This window comes from Rhinolophus hipposideros, assembly GCF_964194185.1.
Source record: "Rhinolophus hipposideros genome assembly, chromosome: 13".
NCBI lineage: Eukaryota > Metazoa > Chordata > Mammalia > Chiroptera > Rhinolophidae > Rhinolophus > Rhinolophus hipposideros.
The window spans coordinates 11382671-11410191 of NC_138059.1; the positions used below are offsets into that span (position 1 = coordinate 11382671).

Consider the following 27521-nt stretch of genomic DNA (forward strand, 5'->3'; position numbering starts at 1 on the left):
CTATAGAGTAGGCCCAGAAAGGCTCTCACCAGGGCTGTAAGGAAATAAGTCACAGTCTTCTTGGTATCTTCAGGTGAATCTGTGTTAGCATCTCTAACAAGGTAAAAGTCAGTAGCAAACCGACTGATTTGATTGAGGCACTGAGAACGAGTCATATAAGTTAATTAAAATATTGAACACAAAGGCAGGAACTAGTATAAGATATTTAGAAAGTGATAGCCCCCTCTTCTTCAAAATTACACAAATAGATTGATTCTGCCCACTTAGGATAGCCAATCCATAAACATGCAGAGAACTATAGCCTGTAAGCAACTGAGGGAGAAAACAATGCAAAAATGCATAATAGAATGTCTACGTTCACATCAAACTTTGGGCTACATGGTGTGACAAGTACATGCCAATGGGACAGAACATCAGAATCTAGAAGTCTTATTTAAAGTTAAGGAATATAAGGTTAATGAAAATATCACACTATCCAAAATGGCAAAACGCTGAAAATGTAACGGAGACAGATGGAAATATTCTAAAGGATAACAAACAGTACAAAACAGAATAAGAGGAGTTTGTTTGGGACATGAAAGTGGCAGAGATTCAGAGCTAACACTTATATAACACTTACAGTGTGACAAGACACTGTTCTAAATCACTTTCATATAGTAATTAATTTAATCTTCACAACAACCCTATTAAGTAGGTATACTGTCATCATACCATTTTAATAGATGGAGAAACTGAGGCACAGAGAAGTGTCTTTTTTTAAACAAACAAACAAAAACAAAAAACGTATCCATAGTTACACAGCTAGTAAAGGGCTAGACCCAGGCTTGAATTCAAAAATTCCCCAATTTCTTTCTACCAGCTTAGCTCTTAAATAGATCCGTATATACTTGTAGAAAGTACCAGTTGACATCACTCAATGGGGGTTTCCTTACTTTTGTGAATTTTGGATTTCTTTGTATCTATTTTTTTAATCAATATATGACTAAAGACAGCACTATTCAATGAGAATAAAACGTGCGCTTCCCTTAGAAACTAAAATAAATATTCTCCATTCTATTTTCCAAACAAAGTACACAAATATCTGATGACAGAAAACAAAACCTTGGCACCACTGGAGGGAAAAAAAATTGCCATCCATTTTCCCAGCCTGATGGTTTCTAGAGAGTCTTTCTACAGTATTATCTCATGCTCTTTAATATGTGCCACTTTAAAAGTCTCTCTTTAATTAAATAATTACCTTCTTGGGAAAACACAACTCACTCCAAAATTTAGTAGGACTGTAACCTTTCCATTGACTCAAATTCTACCTCTTCTTCAAAGTCTTGTTCAAAACTCACTTTCTCTATGAAGCCATCACTCTTTGGGTTCAAAGATTTCTCCCTGCTCAGGTGTTAATTATATGAATCACACATCCTGGCCGTTGACCATTTGCTTCCTCCTGTTCTTTTTCTAATTCAATAGCATTCAGTTTCTATTTCTCTCGTAGCACTTATTATTTTGATTTGAATTACAGTTATTTTTAAACATCTGTTTCTGTGCTCCACTCAAAGGACGAAGTCATATCCATCTGTGTACTATTTTTGAGTCAAGCCCAGTCCTTGACACAGTTATAATACCTGACAAATTTTGCCCATCCTGTAAGAATACAAACTTCTTGAAGAATATGCCAGACTTTTTCTCTATTCCTAATACCTCGCCCAGTGCCAGACACAAAAGAGCTGCTGAAAGATAATCAACAAATACTGTTTAAGTAAATCAGCTATAGTTTAGTTTTATATATGTTAAATTACCTCTTCAGTTGCTTTGGTATCTGAACAAACATGTCCCTCATCAAATGGATGACTTAAAAACGTGAGATGACGTCACATACCCCTTGCTTTTGAGGGTTGTGTAGTTTTTTGAGAAGGGTTAATCTCTCTCTCTCTCTCTCTCTCTCTCTCTCTCTCTCTCTCTCTCTCTCACACACACACACACACACACACACACACACACACACACACACACACACACAGAGCCAGTGCTGTTTCGGTAGTTAAAAATTGATCATTGTGGTAGACTGAAAACCTGGCCACAATACTTTCTAGCTCCATCCATCAAGAGGCAGAGTCTAATCTCCTACCCCTTGAATCTGAGCTGCCATTTGATGGCTCTGACTGATAAAGTCTGGCAAAAGTTACCCTGTGCAATTACTAAACGGAGGCCTCAAGAGGTCTGCTTCTGCTCTTGAGGAGCTCATCTCCCTTGGGCCACTATGTGCACAAAGCTGAACTAGTGTGCTGGAGGGTGAGACCACAGGGAGCCGGGAAAAGCTGTCCCAGCTGACAGTGCCCTAGACCAAGAAGCCCCAAGCCAATCAGGCAACGTGTGAGTGAGCTTAGCTGGGCCAGCAGAACAATCACCCAGCTCCACCCAGTCCAAAGGGCCAATCCATGGAAGCATGAGCCACATGAATGGTGGTTGTTTCAAGTCACTAAGTTTTGGGGTGGTTTGTACCACCACAAAAGCTAACTGGGAGAGCTGGAAACTCACCACCACTTAAATTTAAAACAGAACACTTACATGGTGTCACAATAGTCATTTCTATTCCACAGCAGTTTTGAACTTTACAGCCAATGAAAATCATTGCTAAATGCTGAATGTTTATTTTTAAATAATCTTAACATTGTAACCATGATGAAATAGTCTAATTATAATTGAAACATAATTTCGAAGTAAAAAGTAATTGCTAGCTTTTTGATTGATTTTTTAAAAAAACCTATTACCTAATAGATGAGTATACCTCATCTCTATCCCTTCTGCTCCATAAGAATTTTTTTTTAACTACACATGTTTCTTGCTTGAAGTCAGGTGTGACCTCTACTCTTTGCTTCAAATACTCACATCTGGGAGGGTCAAAATAAGCAGTGAAGCAAACCCTTTTTAAAAAATTAAATGTATTGGGGTGACAATGGTTAATAAAATTATATAGGTTTAAAGTGTACAATTCTGTAATACATCCTCTGTATATTGTATTGTGTGTTCACCACCCAGAGTCAGTTCTCCTTCCGTCACCATAAACTATATGATCCCCTGTCCCCTCTTCTACCCCTTCTCCCCTCTTACCCTCTGGTAACCACTAAACTGTTGTCTGTGTCTATGAGTTTTTGCTTGTTTGTTTGTTTGCCTTGTTCGTTTGTTGCTTTCAGTTTTATATCCCACATATGAGTGAAATCTTACGATCCTTGACTTTTTCTGTCTGACTTATTTTGCTTAGCATGATAATCTCAACATCCATCCATGTTGTCACAAATGGCAGTATTTCATCTTTCCTGATGGCCACGTACTATTCTACTATGTATTTGAACCATATGTGAAGCCAACTCTTAATCAATACTGCCAATAAGGAGTAGAAACACAGTAAATCAAAAATCTGTTGCTAATTCTACCCCTTCAATCTCATTAGTTTTGGAATTTAGTTTATGAATTTTGAAATATGAAAAATATGAATAATGATCAGTTTAGGACTGAAAAGTATGTGCCTCTTTGGAAGTAGGAAATTCAAGTAAAATAAGAAAATGACTCTAAGACAAACTCTGTCTCTCATTAGGGTTGTTGCTCTTCTTTGCAGTCTCGTGAGCATTCCTTGCCGGCTCCTTCTTTCCTTCCTTTCCTTAAGACTCTCTTGGACTCTCTTGGACTCTTTCCCTTGCAGTTTTCTGCCCCTGCAGCTCCAACCACCACCTGGGAGCATGTGAAGAGCCTCTCTCCCTCTCTTTACCCACATTCTTACACCAAAGCTTTCCTCATCTCTAACCATTTGTTGAAGATCTGTGCCCAAATCCAGCACCTTAAATTCAATATACTTGACATTAAAGTCGCCCTCCTCACCTAAAGACCAGCTCGTCCATGAGACATCTTACTATTTTTAATGGTATCACCTTATCCCAGCTACTCAAACTAAAAACCTCAGTGCCATCTTCCACTCCTTGTTCTATGTCTATTATTGTTTTAACTGAGTTGACGAGCCTGACAGATTGGGCCTCCACAGCCCCTCTTGCATTCATTCTCTGTTCCAATTCCCCCCTCATAATTCAGGACATCATCGGTACTTGACGGGACCACTGCGACAAGACCTCTTCCCGTCCCAATTTATCCTACATAACACAACCAGATTTATCCTCTTTAAGTTCGAATCTAATCAGATGGCTCATCTAATGAAAAACTTACTGCTCCCATAACCTACTTATTAAACTGTCCTATTCGAGGCAGCAAATAACTCCATAAATCAGTCCCAACCTACCCTTATAATCTTATCTGCTGTGTACTACAATATAATTGGATTACTTGCTGGTCTCATGTCCTGTGCCTTTTTTTTTACTTCTGTTCATGGCTCATAGTATTTTCTTACACAACAATAGTGACCAGAATTCATATACAAGATCTGCACTGCTTTAAAATGTAACATTATATGATAAAGCAATTTCTAAACATTTCATTTTTTTGATAAATGATTTTCATAAATCTCTTTATTGTTTCCAAATTTTCTTGTTGACTATCATTGAGAAATATCTTTGTATTTGCATTTTGGATTATTCTGTTAGAACTGATTCCCAAAAGCACAATTAGCAGGAAAACAGTTTAGAAAGTTTGGGCACACAGTCTGTGCCCGTGATATTCAGTTGATGACAGTTATCTGAAATTATCACTGTATTATTGAAGCCTCAGCTTGATCCTCGGATACAGTTGGTGCCTTGTATTAACGACCGTGCTGGTATTTATAACCTATAATTCTAACTGCTTCTCCCGACACTCTGCTGCTCCGCGACCTCCTCTTCCCCTCCTCCCACGATGACCTCCAGTCTCCAGCCTATGCAATTACCACAACTCAGCTGCAGGCCAATGGCCATCAGAGCAAAAACAAAGAACAGCTCGGCTTCTCAAAGCTTGGAATTCTGAAAACAAAATAATATACTTTCTATTTTTAGAGGTGGGGTCATGGGGGAACTTGCTATTTGAGTCAAATGAGTCAGTCGGGATGAGAAAGTTAATGTATTTCAGATGGTTTGTCCATGCTGGCATGCACCATCGCCAAAAGCCGTGGACAGAGAATATTTTATTTTAAAGAACAGTATTAACACATGTTCAACTATTAGATTATAAATTAGATATGTCAGTATTGGTTTCCGTTTTGCATGCTAATGAAACAGAATAATTAGCATTATTTCAAAACTACCATAAATTCTGCCTCAAATTCCTCTTCCTGCCAAACCATCTGACATGTTAATCTTCCTAATCTTTGCGAGTGGATATGCCTCTCCAGATTCAAAGCTCTTTAAAGGTCCCGCATCCCAGATGAGCACTTCCTCTACCTGGGGGAAGGCTCCCTGGAGTTAGCTTCATCCGTGTAAAGGCAGAAGGCTGGAAACGCCTAACCAAGTGAAGAGAGAGGAGGAGGAGGTGAAGACGACACGAAGAGATCAGCACGTGCGCAAGTCTGGAAGTGAAAGAAAACACAATACTTTGGGGGGGGGGGGGAATTTTAAGTGTCTGAATCAAAGGGCCCGAGAGGAGAGTGGCAAGAAAGTGAAAGAGCAGCCTAGTGCCAGGATGGCTTTTAGTGTAGGAGGGCTGAGGGAGCCTCTGAAAGATCACGTGGAGGAGAACCACGGCCAGACCTGTACTGTGGAGTGATGGGTCAGTCTGGTGGGAGGCAAGGCTGGAGCAGGAAGCACGTAGGAGACTGAGGATAAAATCGCATACAGAGCAGTGGGAGCAGTGGGAGCGAAGGAGACTGAGAAGGGATTGGTAGAGGTTTCTAGGGATGAGACTAGATAGGTATCTTGGTAACTGGCTGAACATTTTTACTCATCTCTTTGGAGGAAGAAATTTTTTGCTTTTGATAAATGTAAAATAAAGTCACTATGCTCTGAGGCAGAGGAAAACATATCATCGTGCTGCCCTGAAAATAAGACGGGATCTTATACTAATTTTTGCTCCAAAAGACACATTAGGGCTTATGTTCAGGGGATGTCATCCTGAAAAATCATGCTAGGGCTTATTTTCGGCTTAGGTCTTATTTTTGGGGAAACACGGTAAATAAGCTACTACTACATTTTCTTGACTATAATACTATCAAGAGTAAGAAGTACTGTCAGCTTAATAGTTCGGGGGTGTGGGGAATCAATGGTACCACATAACAGGGAGATGGGGGTTGTTAAGACTGATGGTTGGGGGGAAGGAATTAAAAGTTCTTGAGTGTGACTTGTTAAGTGTCCTGTTTTATGAAATGAAGTCAAAGCACAGTGTGTCCCTGGGGAAAGGGAAAGGAAGTACTTTCCACCAGCAAGCACCCAATGGTCAAACTGGACAAGGAAGGCTGCCAGAAAGTCTGGGAACACTTCCCGCCAATTGGCAGCCACGCTTGTACTTAGAGCATGGTTGCTGCCCAGGTCTGCCCAAGTGAGGAGACAATGCCTTACCCAACCCTCTCATTCTCAGGACTAGTATGTGCCAAAGTATCTGCCATGGAGTATTTGCCCCACGGGAGAAAAAGGTTCTATGAATTAGGTTTCAACCCCTTTTGGTAGTCTTTCATTCATCCCTCAAATATATATGACGCACTGGTTCCATGCCAAGTGCTCTTTTAGGCATGGCGGACAGTCTCAACAGAGGCACACAGGTACCTGCTCTCACCGAACTGACATCCTAACCAAATGCAAACCACGTAATGAAGACTAAGGAATCCCACAGTAAAGAAAACTGATTCATTTATCCGACTCTGAAAACTATTATTTTGTTGTTTAAAATAAACTCCTTACATTTGTGGTAGAAAACTCTACCCAACACCTTTCGTCAACCCCCAGCCCGTACTCTCATTTCTTCCCCAAATTTTGTACGGCAAGTTCTACGACCCTGCTTCCTTTTGCTCTCATTCCCAAGACATTAATTACTTGCCTATCTTCCTCGTGTCTAGCACAGTAGTCTGCACATAGGAAGTGCCTGTTCACTAAAAAAATAAAATTTGAAAATATAATTTGAAATGTCAGCATGTGATCGGCAAAAAAATCTAACTAAATAGACGGACTGAAACAGCACAGCTGATTCTCTCCAATTAAATCTAGTGTGTAGCTAAGAGAATCCCTAATATATTAAAGGGCCCACACAGCACATAGTGATAAATACAGCTCCATCACATCTGCTCACAATAAATATATTTCACCAGACACACGAGGTTCATTATGGGAATAAATGCTGTGCCTGACACTTTACTCTTTGCTTCCCTACCAGGAAAAGGTTACCAAAACCAATATTATACTGAAAAATGATTAGCTACCTTATAAACATCTTTTTTTGTTCACACCCCGTGCATGACAGAACATTTCTTACCTTTTTGACAGTCCTAGTAATATTTTATCCTGCACTAAAATCTCTTAATGCTTTAAAAAAACAACTAAAATGCTCTGGGCTTGTTTCTTTGCACTTGAGAACTTATGCCAACTGCTAATAATTTATAAAGTATATGTTCTTTCAAGTAAAAATGATTAAAGTAAATGCCTTTAAGCCAGCTAAAAAGATTAGGTAATGAATATTTGGAGAGTATACTACAGTTTATAAAACACTTTCACGTTTCGTTTTTAACGATCTGATTTAATCCTTACATAACTTTGTGGGTTAGGTAGCATTATTATTATTATTATTATTGTATTACTCATAATTTACAGAAAAGTAAAATTCCATTAATTTGACTTAAAAAAACAACAACAACCCACAAACTATTACTTGGTTGAGCCAGAATCTGAACTTATATATTCTGATTCCAAATTCCAGGCTCTTTCCATGGCTTTGGCAGTCTCTATCCTTCACACTGTTATCAACATACCAGGTGATTAAATGAATGAGTTTAAAATGTTATAACGAAAATAGGATTTCATGACTAATATAAATTTTAACAAATGCAAGGCAAATAAGTCTGAAGGACAGTACATACTTGAGTATAACATATACACAAATATATTCTCCAGGCTACCAGTTATGCATATGGAAGCCTTTACTTCAGCGCTATTAAGAACCGTACCTTATTTCCACCTAAGTAGGGTACAGTGAGCTGATGCCAACTAGCTGCCAAAGATCAGAATGCAAGCTCCATGAGCAGAGGGACGTGTCTGTTTTGTTCACTCCTGTATGTGCAGGATACTTAATAAACACTTGCTGAATGAATGAATGAATGAATGCTAAGTACAACATGGAATATAAAAAGGAGGTTCTCAGACATCGGAGAATAAATTTAGTCTATATTGAAATTTATATGAACACCTCTTTAAAACCTATATGTACCATTTGACTCTGTAATTACTGAGTAACGTGTGCCTGCAACTATGCTGTGTATGTATAAATCTTCCCTGGCCTGTGAGATATGGAATTAGAAGTCAGATTTTATTCTCTAGAGCGCCTAGCTAAACAACCTTTAGTAGATTAGTTATTTTCAACCCTGATTATACGTTAGCATGACCTGAGGAACTTAAAATCAATGCCTAGACTCACTCTAGACACCAGCTAAATCTGAAACTCGGGATGGGGATGGAGCTCTGATTTTATTTTTAAGGCTCACGGTTGGTACCGATATTCAGTGATGGGCGAACGTCACTACTGTGAACCAACGGTTCTCAAAATCTGCTGTACAAGAGAATCACCTGGAAGGCTTGTTAAATTCAGCGCCACCCCCCTGAGTTTCAGATTCAGAGGGTTTGGGTGGCACCTGACAATCTGCACTTTCACTGAGTTTCCAGGTGCTGCTGCTGCTCGTGTGGGAACATTGAGGACCGTCGCAATGTTTCTTGAGTGAATTAAACAGATCATGTAGGAGACACACGAATACAAACACATGAACATTGTACGAAAACTTTAAATACCATAAAGGAACGTCAACAGCGTGCTCAACAGCGGTGGTCATTAGGAAAACATAAATGAGACACCACTGCATACTTATTAGAATGGATAAAATTAAAGCAAACAAACAAAAAAATACCCAAGCACTGACCACCGTCATGCACTGCTGATGGAAATGCAGAACGGTGCGCCATATTGTAAAACAGTCTGTCAGTTTCTTATACATTTAACATAGCCTTACCACGTGAGCCAGCAATCCCTGGCCTAGATATTTATCCGAGAAACTAAAACTTACATTCACGTAACCACCTGTACGTGACTGTTCCTAACAGCTTTATTCATAATGGCCCCAAGCGGGAAACTGCTGAAATGTCCTTCAGCTGGTGAATAAGACTCAGCAACAGTACACCACAAGCCGATGACATTAGCAACGCTATGGATGAATCTCAAATGCCTTCTGCTCAGTGAAAGAAGCCACTTAAAAGGCCACATACTGTATGATTCCAAGTGTGCAACATTCTGGCAAAGTTAAAACTATGGAGACAACAAAACAGTGGTTGCCAGGGACTGGAAATGGGGAGAGGTGTCAACTACAAAGGGGCACCTATTATATCCATCTAACAATTATAAAACTTAAATCATTCTAACCTCAGAAATTAATAACTTGGCAAGACAATTATTTTCTTAAGTATGATGTGCATCGTCCCCAGGACACTTATTATTTGGTCTTCCTATTCTAGTTTCGGGCTGCTTTCTGAGTACAAATGGCATCACATTCTCTCAAAATAAGCCACCATGAGAGAAACACCCATAGATCCCAGTTTGTGTTTAAACTTGCTGCTGACTCATTTCTCCCTTGATAACTGAACCTTTTTTCCCCTAATGACTTTAATTATAGCCATCTCTCGTTCTAAAGCTTCCCCTTTCCTTGGGAACATATTTGTTATCCTTGTGACCTCCTGACTGTGAGACACTGGGTAAATATGTCACCTCCAAGATTCAGTGTCCTAAAAACAGACGCTGCATTTTTCATGCATTCCTTTCCTGCACGTGGACACTGTGGACGTTATGAGACATGGTGTATGTGCACGGGATTATTATTGTTATGCTTGAAATAAATTTCGTGGAATCTGTTCCAATCTTGGAGTACAATAAATATCCTGCTGCTCTCTGCCATAACGTAGCAACTGTTCACACCGGAAATGGCATTCTTAGGCATTATTGACTGAATGTTTGGTATTGCCAGGACCACGGGACCTGGACAAGTAGGACCTGGTTTTAAGTCCTCTCTCTGTAACTTACTTTGTGACCTTGAGCAAACCACTGACCTTTCATGAGTCTCACTTCTTTATCTACAAAACGGGACAACTACAGGTTTTTTCAGACGCTACTTTGAAGGCAAGACGAAGCACACATAAATGACTAAATAATGTCTGATACAATTCCTACTCTCTGACCTCTGAATGGAAGTGACCGAGCAAGAGATTCTCTATCAGCTAGGTGAAGCAGGCTCCCCTCAGTGCCACAGGAGCCCATCCATGCAAATCTATGGGAGACCCACACAAATTGTTCACTACTCAAGAACCGACAAATCAATTTTTCAAGAGAGGAACGAAATACTTGATGAGAGAAAAGAAGTCCACGTGGGAGTGATTTCAAGAGACGGTGTATGATATCGGGGAAACAATATGAGCTTCGGTGTTATCCAAATCAGGCTGTGAATTTCAGCACTTCGGGAAGTTATATTACCTCTGTCCGTATGTTTTCTAAACTATAAAATGGGGACAGGTATCCTGTAGAGTTGTGAGAAATCACCAATCCCATATATAAAGGATGTAAGCACCAGAACCTCTGCATAGGCAGGCACTCAAACAAACAATGCCTGCAGTGACTCATTAATTCAACAAGCATTCATTAAGTACCAGACTGTATACTATACAAAGACGGGCTGTTACTTTTATTATCACTGCTTTCCAGAAGGATTAGGGCAAACCTAAGGCGAAGGCAGAATAGATGGACGTCATTATTGCTCATATAAAGGGCATATAGAAAAGCTAATTCCTCACTACCAAAGCATTCCCTGATAAGCCTAAGGGCTTGACTAAAATTCCAACATGACACAGAGTCACAATCTAATTTGAAGTAATCTTTTTTCTTCACTTATTCAATTATTTACTTGGTACCCCAATCTGCTTTAAAATGTAGAAAAATTTCTGGAAAGTAACAACTTTATCAAAGAGAAGACGATAATTACAATTCTCCCAATGTCCTCTCTCTATCAGTTATAAAACTTAAATCCTTCCAACCTCAGAAATTATTAACTTGGCAAGATAATTATTTTCCAGTTTTCAGGCATCTCCTGTCTTCTGGTTCCACTGTTTACTAGCACTGGAACCGTGAGAGTGTCACTTAACTTCTCTGAAGCAGTTTCATCATTAAGATGGGAATGGTACCATTTAGCTTCATTGCTGTAAAATAAAGACATACGGGAAAGAGACTTTGTATGGGGTGCGAAACACAAAGAAAGCAGAAAAGAAGGAAGACACAGAAAAGAGTCAGACAGATACTGACTCACACAAGAGAAAGAGAGAGGTAAACACAAAGAATAAAAAATTTGCATAGGGCAGAAATTTCACTCAATGAGCATAAGTCCTCACAGCAGAAATGCAATCCAGCCAGTTTCTGGTGTGAAACTTGAGATTTTTAGCATTTCCCAACAATTAATGGTCATCCAGCAAGTGAATGGTGATGGCTTCATCAACCTCATGAAGAGAAAAATAAAGCGCAATTGAGGGCCACAGAGACGATAAAACAGTCTACAGAAGGAATACACGTAACATCCAACTCCCTGCCCTCATGGAACTACACTGCGGTTCTGAATAGATGCTGAAGGTAAAGGAAAAGCAACCCACAAGGAACAGTAAAGTGAAAGTATTTAATGCTCCTGGGGAACTCCCATTTAATGGGACTCATGACTGACGTGAATGGCCACTCCCTATTTTCAGTTTGGAGATCTAGATTGAGCATGTTTAAAGGAAAGGTACACAGTTAATTTGTGAATCCATATAATTATAAGATTACAGTGTAAATTCACACACACACATACACATACCTTGAATATAAATGTCATTGTCACTGAAACTGATTTCTAAGTTTCACTCATGGATTCAAATATCTCCATATCTTATTTTCTGTACAGCTCACCTATGACCTAAATATCATGTTAAATCTGTGGTGAACATCTTCAGATTAGCAAATCTGCACTCAAAATGACATGCTCTCTTTTACTCTTAACACTGAAATGTACCAACAAAATTGTATGCCATATTAGATTATTTTAATACTAAAGATCTCAGATTCACAGCCAATTCTATTTTTGACCACAAAGTGAAGCCCTTATATTTTGAAGGTTTCTAAGTACCAATTCTTGTCTAAAGCGCTCAATTTCTGCACTAAAATGTCTGAGGCCTGCTATTCATATAATAGGCAAATGCATAAAAGACACCAGAAAGACTGCTTGATGACTTGAGAAAGTGTCTATACAAAGGTGCCGGCACATTCAAAAAAAGTTCTACTGATGTTAAAATTGCAGGAAATCGTACGTTGTGGTAGTGGAGACAGTTTAAGTAAAAGAGGCAAAAAAGAGAGGATATTATGTGAACATATTATTTAGAAAAATTAATTTCACCCAAAAAAGTCTGGTTACGTCTGCCTTAAACCAAATCATACTGTTTACTTCACAACTTGGGTTAGTAAGAACACGATTACCATTTAGGAAAATGGAATTCTTTTCTGTGAAATTGTTCCCTAACTCAGTAATTATCACACCGCCACCATTGTCATCTTCTCTAGAAACAGAAAAATTATCTTCAATCAAGAATAAGAACTAAAACAAATGGGTGGCATTGGTAGGAAGACCAGGCTACATATTAAGTGACTCAAACTACGGTCTTCTAGCTGCTAAGCTCACATTCTTTCCATTGTGCGGTACTAGCTCTTTCTCAATAACTTAAACCTAATGTAAGCTTTCAGGGTTTGCAAGCTTGATCTTGGTAATAACCCCGACAGGTAAACTGGGGCAGACATTATACCTCTAATATATAGGACACTGGGTACCCAGGGATAAAATGATTTGTCCAAAGAAATTGAATCTAATGCGTGGTGATATCCACAAGACACAAATATCTACTGTCGTGTATCTGTTACGTTTGTATTCTAGGCATGGTAAGTACCAGCTATCTACTATACTATACTGCCTCTTTCCTGCCATAATCTTTCATCACACTCTTTTCTGCTGGGCCTGACCTCAGCCTCAGAATCTTCTGGAACGGAGGCAGCCTCTATCAATTGACTGGCAATATTAGCCATCCAGATAAAATCTGCATTCTTATTCTTACTCTCTTCATTTAGGTACTACATTATATAACATTTGTTTCTAACATTCTTTCTTTGCTTTTGATTTGATATTTTTATTAATGTTTCTCTAATTATTTCATGTTTGTATGTATTGTCTTCTCCAAGTACTGGGACCCCCTCCGTCTTTTATTTATCTCAGATCACCAACAGCAATGATTCATACGCAATAGGCACTCAAAGTGTTCTGAATATACTTGAGACAAATGTATGGTATTTATGAAAAATATCTCAAGTTATAAAAGGAAACCCAAAAGCAGAAACTGCCCTTGTTTCCGATTATGGTTTAGACCAAAAGGTCAGTAAATTTTCTTCTGTGAAGAGTCAGATAATGAGTATCGTAAGCTCTATGGGTCTTAGACCAGGAGGTCAGTAAATTTTTTTTGTAAAGAGTCAGATAATAAGTATTATAAGCCTTGTGGGTCAGGTGGTCTCTGATGCACCACTCGGCTCGGCCATTATAGTACAAAGCATCTATAGACAATATGTAAATGAATGAGTGTGTCTAAAATCCAATAAAACTTTATGGACACTGAAATCTGAATTTTATGCAATTTTCACACATCACAGAAAATTATTCTCCTCTTGATTTCCCCCCCAACAATTAAAAATCATAACAGCCATTCTTAGCTTGCAGGCCATAGAAAAAGAGGAGACTGACTGAATTTGGCACTCTGGCCTAGTGCGGTTCTCAAGGTGACAATTTCTGGTGGTCTGCAAGATCCCTTCAGCAAGTCTAACTACCCATGCGTGAGGCCAGATTTTCTGCGTACACTTCAACCAAAACAATGTATTATGAGAGACTGCATACAGAAGCAAATATGAGGATCCAGCTGCCTTCTATTAAGCCAGAAAGCGAGGAGATTTGCAATAATGTAAAATAATGCCACTCTTCTCACTAATTTTTCTTTATGTTATATTTCATATATTGCATAATGCTACTTATGTTAACATGTAATGGATTTATTATGGATTTTTAAATGGGTTAATATTTTTTAAATTCCCCCGTGTTGATTTCTAATATGATAAATGTCAGTAGCTATAACCCATGTAAACAAAAGTTCTCTGGGGGCTCTCGGTAAATTTTAAGAACGTAAAGGGATCTTGAGACCAGACAGTTTGAGCCGAGCTGCTGAGGACAGCTGGGCTGACTCATCCCCGCTGGCAGAGTGTGCCCAGCCAAGCTTTTTCAGGTCCACCCACCAGACAGACCACCGGATGTCAATCTCTGTCCTGACTTCCCCCCACCTGAGAGCTTCCTGGTATGTCTTTGATTAGATCCTGATTGGTTAAAATTTAATCCCATTCAATTTGTGTTCTTGCACAATAAAGTTGGTGAACACATGGTGGTTATTTTCATGAAAGAACCCTTCAGATATGTGCAGACCATAAAAACGCTTCAGTCTTTGCCAAAATAGGCAACGTGAAGCAAGTATTTCTCCTTGGCTTGTATTTTCCAATCTTCAAAAAAAAAAAAAAAAGAATGACTGTAATTCCTTGCCTCCATGAGAACACACCTCGAAACAAACAGATTTCACTGGCTCCTTTATAAATCATAGTCCCTTTGACTTGCCTCCACAAAAACTGTGGGGGCCCAATGCTTGTCAACTTCCTCACAGCAGCATTGGAAATAAAATGCACGAGACATGGTGGAAATTTAATTGACAGTGCTAATAGTAATGCACTAAAAATTACATTTTGCAAGTAAAGGATACACATCTTTAAGAGAGTATTAATATTTTGCTTGTTCAGTTATTTGAGATTTAAAAGAATATTTTAGGAGAAATAAAAGGGAAAGTTGTCTTTGTTACCATATATAGGGAAACCTTATATAAGGACGCATTTCTTTCACTATAAATTTACTTTGTCATAAGGTTTAAACTTTCTCTCCAAATGGTGTGTACTGCTAGCTTGGGGAATCCTGCCACCACCCCTCCCCCAATTTTAGAGAGAATTAAAAAATAACTATGATTTCCAACATTTATCATTTTGTTGAATTACATAGTATTAACTAGAAAGTGTTTCTGCATAAGTGTATGATTTTAAAACTCTTCATAGTTTTCTCTTACGGACTAAGAATTTTATAATCAATAATGAAGGATTAAGAAATTTGTATTTTCAGATATTTATCTTTCAATCTGTATTATAAAATACATAAACTATCAGGAATTATGATCAGAAGTTAAATTTGCCATAATTTGTGATTATTGGCTCCAAGAAGTAAAATAAAACACATTTGGCTATTTTGACCAACACTAAAAACGAAATGCACTAGCATCTTGAAGATCAGAAAGCCATTAGCAAATTATTACCTGTTTGGGGATTATTACCCATTCGGGGAAACTGCAAATTATATTAGAAAGACTTTGGCAGCTGTGATGTTCAATGAAGAACAGAAAACAGACTTAAAATGTGGGGAAAATGCTTACTGTTTAAATCTATACAGTAAAAGCAAAAGTCTCACCATAATTGCAAAACAGTCCAAATTGTGAAACATAATTTGTAAAACAGACAAAAATAAAGTAGCTTCCTCAGTTATTTTTTGAGATCTCAGCATCAATTTAAAGAAAGTGCTTATATTTAAAAGAAAGCCTATTTCAAAATATGAAACCCTATACTAAGTACAAATAAGGACACAAAATAAATTTGTATTTCATATCATACAACATTCCTCCTGTTCCATGTCTGTGTAAATGAAAGTGATGTGAAACTTGTGGAAAAAAAACAGTTATTTCCTTCACTATTCAATTCTTTAAGCAATAAAAGAAACTCAAACTGAAAAGAAAGAATAACAATTGATGCTAAAGTAAAAACAATCAAATTACATAAAATTGTTATGTGAGTTACATGGAAAAAGAAGGGGAAAAACAAAGATATGAAAAAAACAAGAAACTACTACTTTCCAAGTTAAAAAAATATAAATAAAAAAAGGATATGAGTACTTCACTGTGTAGAAAAGGTACATCATTTCTGGCAAATACTGTCTACAAAAATTTTTTTGTATAATAAATCATGTTCCCCACTCTCATTTTTAAGTTAAAATTATGCCAATTAAAAAACCTGAGTATAACAAAGTTGATTAGGAAGGCAACAAATTTCAAAATCACATGGAATTTATACTAGCACAAAGATAGAAAAGATTCGTAAATTAAGTAAATACTGACCACTATGTACACCTAAAACTAATATAAAATAATTAGTTTGAATGTCAACTGCAATTGAAAAATAATTTTTTTTTAAAAGATAGAAGGGATCAAGAGAATTCTGGTTCACACTTAAGAAGAAAAAATAGTCGGAGAAAACATCGTTCCTACTATATTCCAAAGCAACAAAACTAGAATTAAAGTATGGCTATTTCAAAAGCTTGGCACAGCAGTTTAAAATTTGAAAAACACCCTTGTTATTTTAATAAAATAGTTTTCCGTTTTATTCTATTTTCCCAATTCCCCTCCCCAAGAGTGGGACAACACAGTGCAATTTTCTGTAGCTGGTGGGGAATTTTCTTAGCACTTTGTGGAAACTGTTGGCTTTCAGAAACAGACAGGCTGATTTGAACCAAAGTTAGACAAAACACAGAATTGCAGCAACAATAAAAAGCCATTTCGAAAGAGGATCAAGCCAAGCAGATAAGCAAACTTTATACAATCAACTTTCTGGGACTGTTCATCAAGTCAGTTCAGTTCCCTAATTTCAAAAAGCCAAAGCAAAGCAAAGCGTGCTGACTTACATTGCTTCTTTAGTTCTTTCAGCTGTTGTTTAAACTGTACAAATTTTTCATTATTTTGAAAATCTGCATCAGAATTCTTATTCTGTAAAGCCAAAAATCTCTTCTCCACTAATAGCTTGAGATCTGGTATTTTTTCTGGGCGCTCTTCTTTTACCTGAGGAAGACCATGACATTGTCTTAGTTAAATGTTAACAATAACACAGTCCCATTATTTTTATCTCATTTCATTCAAATAAAAATATGAGGTAGAAAACAGAATCCCCCCCCAACAGAGAACCAAAGAGGTCGGGACTCATTTCAGAATTGACTGCTGATAAGCAATGGAGGATCATTCATCCCATCCCCTCGCCGCTTTCTTAAACTACCCTACCCCTTCAATGCCCTGCTAACTCGCCGTCTCCTGACAACTACTGGAGGAAAACGTCACAGCAGCCCAACTCTTGTGTCCTCCACCTGCAGACCCTGAGCACCACCACTTCCTCCTTTAACTTAGGTCTGCCCCACCTGTTTCCCCCTCCCCATCTGGTGATTCCATCCTTTGTTCTCCGCTGCTCTCACCGTCTGCCTACCTAGGTAAGAGTGGCTTCTACTTCACCAAAACTGTTGCGACTTGAACTTTGAACTTCACCATCTGGGGCCACAACAAGGAATAGGTGCCCCCTGTTTGGGTCAAAGCTGAACTCTCAATCTATGTTCTTAGTTTTCCAACCAATATTTTATTATGAAATGTCTGAACATGCAGAAAAGTTGAAAGAATTGTATTTTACCATTCCCCCACTTTCTACGTTTGCTTTGTCACATATATGTTCATCTATCCGTCCCTCTTGCCATCCTCAACCTTGTTTTTAAGTTTGTTCTGAATTCCAACATCTTCATCTCCTTCAGAACTTGCCCTGTCTCCAAGCTCTTTCCTCCAAAACCTATAAATTGGCTCTTTACTCCCATATTTCAAAACAACCAAGCTCTTTAATCCCGTCCTACTCGCCTCAGCTATTTTCTCTTTATAGTCCAGCAACCTGGGGGGGAAAACCATCTATACCCACTGTTTCTACTTCATCCTCCTCAAACTTCAGCCACCATAATCAAGCTGCTGGCCCCACCACCTCATGTCAATTCCACTTCTTCAGGCCTCTAATTGGTCCCTTCAATCATTGGCCTTTTCCTGATGCTTCTGCCACCAAATAAAATTCACCAAACTCTCCCTCGTGCCCCAATAGGCCTTAGATTTCTTCCACAGCCTCAGTGATATTCAATTGCAATTATTTATTTATTTATTTTATTTATAAACTTTAATTTATTTGTGTTTTTCCAGGATCCATCAGCTCCAAGTCAAGTAGTTGTTTCAATCTAGTTGTGGAAGGCTCAGCTCACAGTGGCCCATGTGGGATGAAACCGGCAACCTTGTTATTACGAGCACCGTGCTCTAACCAACTGAACTAACCAGCTGTCCCCAGTTGCACTTATTTTTATAGGTTTCTTTCTCCTAATGAAATGTAAACTCTTTGAAAGATGTCTGATTTATCACTGTGTTGCCAGCACCTGGCACATAGTAGGTAGTACTCAATATATATGTACTCAATATATTTCAAACAAATTAATCTTATTTGCTCCAAATATACTTACCCACTAAAACCTATAATTTATCAACTGTTATTATTATTAGCTGAGTACACACCAGAATTTCTGAGCTGGAAGACAACTTAAAGATCATCTAATCTTGATATCTATCCACCTTCTCCAACTTCATAAATAAATAAAATGATATAAAAAGAAGTTAAATGACTTACCTCCTATCTTTCAGTTAGGGGCAATGCTAAGACAATAAGAAAAAACTCAGGTTTAGTTCTGGTCAGTGGGATATATTTCTGATCTCTATGAATCTGAGAATCTGTGTATGTGAAGTCAAAAAATTATGTGCAATTTATCTGCTTAGATTACCCTTCGTCATGGAGAAAAGAATTATATAATCTTCTTTTGCTTAATTGCTATGCATTTTAATTAGCTAAATCCAAAACGAAAATTAAGCATAAAACCAAAATGCCTGAATTTGTATTTATAGTACAGAGTGAAGTGTTCTCACTGTACTGGTGAAACTCTACCAGAGCTGGATCTACCATCAAAGAGAGTTGTGAAAAACACAGAGAAGCTGTAAACACAAGTCCCATGCGTAATTAAAATTTAAAATAAGTGCTGTAAGGCTAAAGAACCAATAAAGCTCGGTTTGGAAAAGAGAAAGTAGAAAAGCACTTTTAATAATGCCTTGTGTCTCAAGAGTAAGAGCTATTAGACATGGTGACTAGCTATCCTCGACTTCTCCAGTGGATAGAACAAGATGCGACAAGTTCAGATCATGGCATGAAAAGTTCAGAGTAGATACAGAAAATAAATTATGAGTTCTTAGAAAAGAATTATAGTCTCTCTTTCTGGATTTATAAAATAAAATTGACTCACATTCACACAAGATGCTAATGGTAACATTACAGGCTGTCATACCAAGATCTTTAAAGAGTCGGAAGTTATTATTTAATCTGGGGTGATCAGAAAAGATCCAATCTGAACAGAAGGTCAGTAAATACAAATGTTCTTTTCCAACAAAGTCTCTAACCTACTCAACACACGTAATTTCCCTAGTTCAAATATAACCACTGCTGAGGAGTTAGAAGAATGGGGTGGGCAGGAAGAAATGGATGGAACAGGCATTTTGAGGTTAGCAACATGGCAACCTGAAACACAAGTAGGAAAACCTGAATAAACCAAATTTAGTGATTCAGAGTACTTTTGTTCCCCACAGCCAGAACCTCAAGAGAATTGCTGTAAAGCACATAAATTCATGGCTTCTGGAAATTGGATCCTGCAGTCAGCATAGCTATCCACTGCAAAGAAAACTTACTGTACTCTATCAAAACGAAAGCCTGGAAAATATCAGATTCATTATCTGTTTGAGTCGATGCAGTAAATGGGGATTAACAATATTTTTAATGGTTTCTTGTTTGGTTTGTATCTTCAAGAGAAACAGATACATAATCCCAAAGGGAACGGAAAACAGCCATTTGTTGGGTAGCTGACCATACGTATTATCTAGTCTGAAAAAGGGAAGGATGGCCATCTCTTCCTAGGACAAATTTAAAATATCTCGAAGAATTCTGAGATGGGTAGAGAGGATCTATTAGACCCTGGTCCATCCCTTTAGTAAAGTCCCTAGATAAAGGACTTAAAGTCTCAGTGAATTAAAAAGCACTGTGTATTAGCTTGCTAAGGTTCTCATCACAAAGGACCACAGACTGGGTGGCTTAAATAACAGAAATGATTTTCTCACAGATCTAGAGGCTGGAAGTCTGAGACTAAGGTGACAGCAGGGCTGGTTTCTTCTGAGGCATCTCTCTCTGGCTTGAAGATGGCTGTCTTCTCCCTGTATGGTCACATGGTCTTCCTTCTTTACGTGTCTGTGTCTACATTCCCTCTTCTTAGAAGGACACCAGTTATATTGAATTAGGGCTCATCCCAATGACTTCATTTCAACCTAATTACCTCTTTAAAAACGCTGTCTCCAAAGACTGTCACATTCTGAAGTACTGGGGATTAGGGCTTCAACAAATGAATGTTGCAGCAACACAACTTAGTGTATACACTGAGTTAATGGATTTTTACAACAGGTTATAGATGATTAATCTTTAGACCATTATATTTTTTAAATGATAGAAATAACTAATAAGTAAAATTAGCAGACGCCATATGTACATAATGGGGCTTTAACACTGCCCTTGGGAGAGGAAAAAGTCAGGTTTTTATGCACCACTCCACTTACCCATCCATGAATGCCCCCTATGTGCTAAGCTAAAAGGAGAGAGGACCAGAAAAGTTGATTGGGAGCAGATGGCAAATAGCTTTGAGAGCCAGGCTATGGAAGTGAGACCTGTGACAGGCAGCAGAAAAGACACTGAAAGATTTTAGGGAGTCACGTAATAATACCATGAGGACTTTTTTTTTTAATGGTTACTATAGTTAACGCACATAAGATGCACTACAGACAGAAAGAAAGAAGGAAGTTATTGCTGTATGTTAACTAATAGCAGAAGGGCTGATAATTTGGTCACAATATAAATGCTGTTTTTGAAGCAGAATGGCTTGAGTCTTTTTGTGAGAGGAAGACCAGGATGGATGATGACTCCAAGATATTCAATATTTAATATGGGCAACAAGCTAAACAACGTTTTCTTGGGAAAGAATGGGGCAGTCCTGAATGTCTATATAACATCTAAGTGGAGAGATCTAGGTAAGCAGCTGGAAAGACATTTAAAATGAGAACATGGGAAGAAAAAGAAGAGAGATGAAAAAGGAGCTCTAAAATAAGCCAAGAAGAAAACCAGGAGTGAGGAATGCCACAGAAGAAAGGAAAAGAAAAATTTCCGTAAGAGAGAATGCTTATCCTTTGGGAAAAATGATACAAGAGAACTCAAGCAAGATAAGGTCTAAATTCAATTATTAGGCACTAGAACCTATTCATCCATCTCGACCTACAAGCCTGTGAAGCTGTTCTCAGGCAAGGGTTATTCCACTGGTGTCTAGTGTGCTGCATGTTATACAGTAGGCACTCAAATGATGCTGATGAACGAGTGAATCACAGGGAAGCCAATTTATGCTGCATTGAGACGAGAAAAAAGACTAAGAGAGTTCTGTGTGAACAAGTGAATCAAGTTTGGTGGCAAAGAAGACAGGAAGGAGATCATGGGAAAGAGAGCTAAAAAGACTTGTTTATTTGCATAGAGGGTAACAGTGGCTTGAAGCGAAGTTGATATGATGGAGGAGAAAGAACCTGGCCCTTGGCATCAGGCAGATTCCGGTCCACCCTATGCATGGATCTTAGGACAGCCCTTCTAGACCCTGGATTTCTCTCACCTCTTCATCAGGAATCGGGTCGCCCACCTCAATGCTGTGAGCACTCCATTAAATCATGTTTGTGTTTAACTTGGGCACATAGTGGATGTTAAAAAAATTTTATTCTTCTCCTCCCAACTTTAGCACAGAACCTTTAACATGGTTGTGGACTGAGAAGAAGGAGCTGGTGGGGAAACATAAATCAACAACACTAAGAAAAAGCAAGTAACGGATTTCATTTGAAGTACTAGGGCAAAAACTCCAGAAGGAAGAAGACGCCAGCTGGGAAAGCACAACGGAGTCTTGCCCAGGTATCATCAGGAGTGCCACAGGGCCGGGCAGCAAAGGACCAAAGACACCCTCAAGCAGCAGAGGACAATAGGAAGTGGTGAGGGCTGTGCTGAGCAGATGTACAAGCCCCAGGTGAGAGGGAGCTGCTACACAGCTCCAGCTGACTGCTGCCTCCGGAGAGAGCAAGCCCTGTTTTTAAAGTTCTGTTTTAGAAAGCTAGACTTCTGTGAGACGTTTTCTGGCTTTTAAAACAATGTATAGTCTAAACAATACATCAGACTAAAAGCCATGAATTTGAAAACTCTGTTTAATGCAAACAACATATTTGGGGACATAAAAATAAAAGTACTTCTGTGATCCACAGTATTTGGGTGGCCTAGTGCAATTCCCAGACTGCTAATTTAGGGATGAAATGTGGTCCTTTCACGAACAAGACAGAATCATGGAAAAAGATGAGTGTAGGGGAGAGAGGAGAAAGTAAAGGCTTCTATTTGACATGCTAATTCAAAGTATTAATGATTAAAAATTTGGGCTCTAGGCTTGAGATTGAACTAAGGCTCTGCTGTTAAGTGAATGACCTTAAAAAAGTTATTAGCGTGGTTCCCCGAAAATAAGACCTAGCTGGACAATCAGCTCTAATGCATCTTTTGGAGCAAAAATTAATGTAAGACAGACCTGGTATTATATTGTATTATATTATATTATATTATATTATATTATATAGACCCGGTCTTATAGTAAAATAAGACCGGGTCTCATATATAATTTTTGCTCCAAAAGACACATTACAGCTGATTGTCTGGCTTGGTCTTACTTTCAGGGAAACACGGTACTAGGTTGGTGCAAAAGTAATTGCGGTTTTTGCAATTATTTTTAATCTTTTAAACCGCAATTACTTTTGCACCAACCTAACAAATGCATCTACCTTTAGTTTCCTCCCTTGTAAATAGAAAACAGTAAGTATTTACCTCACAATGTTGCTGAGAGGAAGAGATTAAATGAAGCAATAAAGCCCTGAGCTGTGTGTCACAGAGAATATTCAATAATGAGGAGCTGTTATTACTGTTACCATTATATATAGGTCTCCAGGGTGCCTGGATATACGAGTCTGCAGCTCCACAGACTAATATGGAAACACCCACGCGGAGGAAATCAGTGTATCTATTGATTTTAATGAAGAACGTGGAAATGGATGGGATTACCAAGGGGACTGAATACATAGAAACTAAAAAAGGATAGAACTCTGGAGAATAGCAATTTATGGAGCAGCTAGAAGAGTCTAAAAAAATAAAAAAAATACAGGAGTGAAGAAGACAGCCAAAAGAAAGTATCCCACAGTCTAGAAAAAAATTTCAAGATCTGTCAAATGCTGCAGAGAAGTCAAACTAATAAGCACTGAGAAGTGTCCGTTGGACTCGCTGATTGGGCCACTGGGGACTTTAGCAAGAGCAGAGATATGCACGAACTGCTGACTCCAAAATACCCAGAGCTTTGTTTAATGAATTGTTTCAAAAAGATGGAGGTGTGATTGGAAAAAACCACACAGATCCCCAAAAGTTCCATGGACTCTCCAACTGCTCAGTTGCAGCTCAGTCACTCATAAGTGTTCAGCTGCATTTAACTGGAACCCAACACGCCTGTGACCGCACTATTTCTCTTATGTCAGCAAGGGGAATGTAACCAATGCGCCGACTGTCAACAACTAAGTCAAGCCTGTTTTTATGAACAGAGCCTGGCTGTTTCAGGCAAAAAGAGAATGGTGGAAGCAAAAGTCAGACCTCGGTCCTTACCCCACAGTGAAACTACGTATTATTTGCAACGTGCTTTGACTTAACATTTTAAATATTTCTATGATGATAATATATCTCATTTCTTTCAAACAAGATTGTACACATATACAATTACTCAAAGCGTGACATTTTATTGCCATAAAGCAAAGTCAAGGTCTCCTCCTCCAATTATCCTTATTGCCGTACAGCCATCGTCTCACTGGGAGGGGAGATCACAGGCACTAAGGATATTAATGGGCTCGGTTACTCACACGCTGTTGAATCATGTGAGGTCTAATATAAAGTTAGTCACTCTTGTAACTGAACCAAGACGCGAATGCATGTACTCTCTCCGAAACAGCCACTGTTCGATGTTTGGCTACCAAAATAACCTACACCCAATGACTTACATTTTGGAAATCACACAGCCTTTAGAAATGTATTATGGGTATACATAATTGTGAGAAGCAATTTGCTTGGTGTTCTGCTCAGTACATTAAGTATTCCCAGTTCTAAGTCATCGTGAGCTTGATGGAAGGCTATGGGGACCTGCTTTCATGCAGGGAATACAGAAGGAATTGCCTCAGTTGGTCCTAGAACACTCATTCAGCAAATATTATCTGAGTCCCACCTGGGTACCAGGCATTATGTGAAGCACTGAGACATGGAAGCTGGCCGGGACTTACGACACACCACCAACCCAACTAGTCACACACAGGGTGAATTTATATAGGCCAACGTCGTCTCCACCTTTCCATAGCTGAGAAGCTGGGTAAAGTTTTTATTGAAAGGCATGTCCAGGCTGAGAATCATTATGCTTTCACTGGCTATCACGTAATTGCATGTACATAGGGAGACACATTACATTATCTATAGAGTTTACAATACTGCCTTTGCCCTGTTCTTTAAAAAAAAAAAAAATCACACACACTAATGATGACCAGCGTGGATTACACCCTTCATCTCCTGCCAGTTTCTGTTGTCCATTGCACAATCCACACTGAACTCTGTTGGACCCAATTATTCGTAGTCGAGTGAGTTTCCCAGTGCCATTATTTAGTTCGACTTCTGACAAAACACTTAAGAGAGAATACTTCCTGCGAATGGACTTCATAGTTTGCCAAGGTGTTGTAATACACCATTACCGGGCAGTGGCCAACTAGATATGGAAACATCTTTCCTTCTTCAAGCCTTTCAGAAAATTTTTGAAAATGAATAGACTTAAACATGTGTGAGAGTGCTATTGATTTAGTTCTAATAGACCAGTCCTGTTAGAATAGGCAGTTGTCGAACAGATGGCAGTTAGACGGGGCAATCTGCCATCTACATGCATCTGTTACTAAACAATTATGCTGTTGAAAATTATTCCAATAAATTTCTCATGGCACCATTCCCACTATAGATTATGATCACTTATTTACACAGAATAGAGCATTAGAATTTCCATCTTGGGGGTGTGTTGGGGTTGGGGGGGTGACAAACTGCTGATTTTGCTTCTCCAGGTTTTCTTCCTTCTTTGGCAGAATTCAAAGACATGTACATTATTCACTTATTCATCCATTCAATAAATATTTACTGAACGCCTACCACACACAGGCACTGCGCTAGGCTTGGAGACGAGCTAGTAAACAGACTAACCTGGTCCCTGTTGCTCTCAGGGGTTTGGGATCTGGTGGAGGAAACAAATATTACTCAAAGAGTCAAACAAATACACTGCCACCAACTGTGATGAGGGCTGGGAAGGAAACAGATCAGATGCTAGGAGAGCATGTCACAACATAAATATTGAGGACACCATTTCATAGGCAATCTTTTTTTTTTTTCTGGCAATCTTGTTAAGCACTGTTCAATTTCAACTCGGGTCCAACTGAGTGGAGGGTGAGATGAGGATTACGATTGCTGTTATTAACAGTTTACACTTGTTACAGCACCTTTCATCTGAGTTCAAAGCCTTACATACACAAGAATCATTATGCCGATTTTACAGATGTGAGGAATGGCAGCTCACAGTAGTTCAGCGTCTTGCCCAAGGTTACACTGAGTCAGTGACAGATGGTTTCAACTCATTTAACCCCCCTTTTCAACTTAACTTTGCTTTGCATGTGCCTCCAAATAACACCTCAGAATGAACTTTCATACCCTTCTTAATTTTATGAAAGCGTACTTAATTTCAGGCACATATCCTCAACCTTTAGCGGTCATTTGTTGGTTCTTACATGAAAAGGCACTTATTCTGAATTTGAAATTGCCTTTCCTGTCCAGCATGCCTCTGCTAGCCACAGATTTACTAAATGCCTTATTTATCATTATAGTATCTCACTCAAGATTTTGCAGTGAAGAAAGTACAGCCACGGGTTGATGCTTGCGGGATTTACTGGCCTTACCAAGGACCCCATCAGCCAGAAAGATGATCTTTCAGAATGCTATACTATCTACTGAAGATTCAGCTCCAGGGCTACCTCTGAGACCACCTCATGAGGTTACAGTGAGGTTACAGGATGCGGGCAACCAATGAATAACATATGACATTATTGCCCCAACAGCAAGAACTCATGAGCCCAAGAACCAAGGGACAAAAGGAGAATTAGCTACACATCTTCTCTTCTTCTCATCACACCTAATGACCAAGTTGCATTCCCCTCCCCACCCCCATGGCTACAACTCAAGTTCTGCTGGTTTAACAGTCTCCGTACCCAAGAGAATAGTGATTTCATGAGAGGGCTCAACAAGGCCTCCACTGATTTGAAAGCTTAAACTGCAGCCTAGCAGTTTTGAGGTCCTCATGACACTGAACAGACAGACAAAAAGTGAGGTTACGGAACTGGTTGGGACAATGAATCTTGATTATCGAGGGTAAATAGGATTGTTGCGACAGAGTGAGGAAGGGGAGGTGTGTATCTAGAACCAGGAATGCCTCCTGGTTTTGCCATGTCTACTGGTAAAAGGGAAAGCAGAAACAACTCCATAAGGAAGGACCATCAAGAACACAGATACCCCAGGAATGAAAGCCTAGGTGTGACAGTCAGATAAAAACCTACAACCCAGAGTTGACTAAGAGCAAAGAGAACATGAAATGGGTAGTGGAAAAAGGGAGTTAAAAATACCAACTATGTGTTCAGGACCAATAGCAAAAGCGAAGACTGAAGTAGCCACTCATATTTCTTCCTTGCTTTGACACGTATGTACTTACTTACGTTTTGAACTAATGTCTCCCTTTCCCTTTCTGCTAATATTTTATGAAAAGTGAGTTGGTGGCTCATTAGTTACAAAACGCCATAATGGGACAGTAACAAAAGTAGTAAGCACGGCCCAAATTTCCTAGACTTGGAAACAGTAACTGATAAGATGTTATATCTTCCCTCTTTGGGGGAAACAGAGAGCATGTTTTTTTTTTTTCTTTTCTGAGAGCTGCAGAGTCAGAAGAGAACATTTTGTTGTTGTTGCCACTGTTCGCAAGTTGAAGTCTGGACGAAAAGTGTACGCTCCAGAGGTTGAGAGGCCCAGCTGACTGGCCAAGAATCATTTGAACATCTTCCCAATCAATGTCTAGGGAACTTTCCCACCTTCTGAGTGATGCCTCA

At 38.9% G+C, this 27521-nt stretch overlaps 1 protein-coding gene across 8 annotated transcripts in view; it reads right to left on the bottom strand.

Moving 5' to 3' along the window:
- NSMCE2 (NSE2 (MMS21) homolog, SMC5-SMC6 complex SUMO ligase) overlaps positions 1-27521 on the bottom strand; it is a 215696-nt gene that overhangs the window by 124428 nt on the left and 63747 nt on the right. For all 8 annotated transcript variants that reach the window (XR_013994796.1, XR_013994797.1, XM_081070980.1 and 5 more), the window contains one exon: positions 17006-17159. Coding sequence is in view for 6 of the 8 variants with exons in the window: in XM_081070980.1 (XP_080927106.1) it covers positions 17006-17159 (154 nt within the window). In the remaining 2 variants the exon portion in view is untranslated. The remainder of the gene's footprint in view (positions 1-17005; positions 17160-27521) is intronic.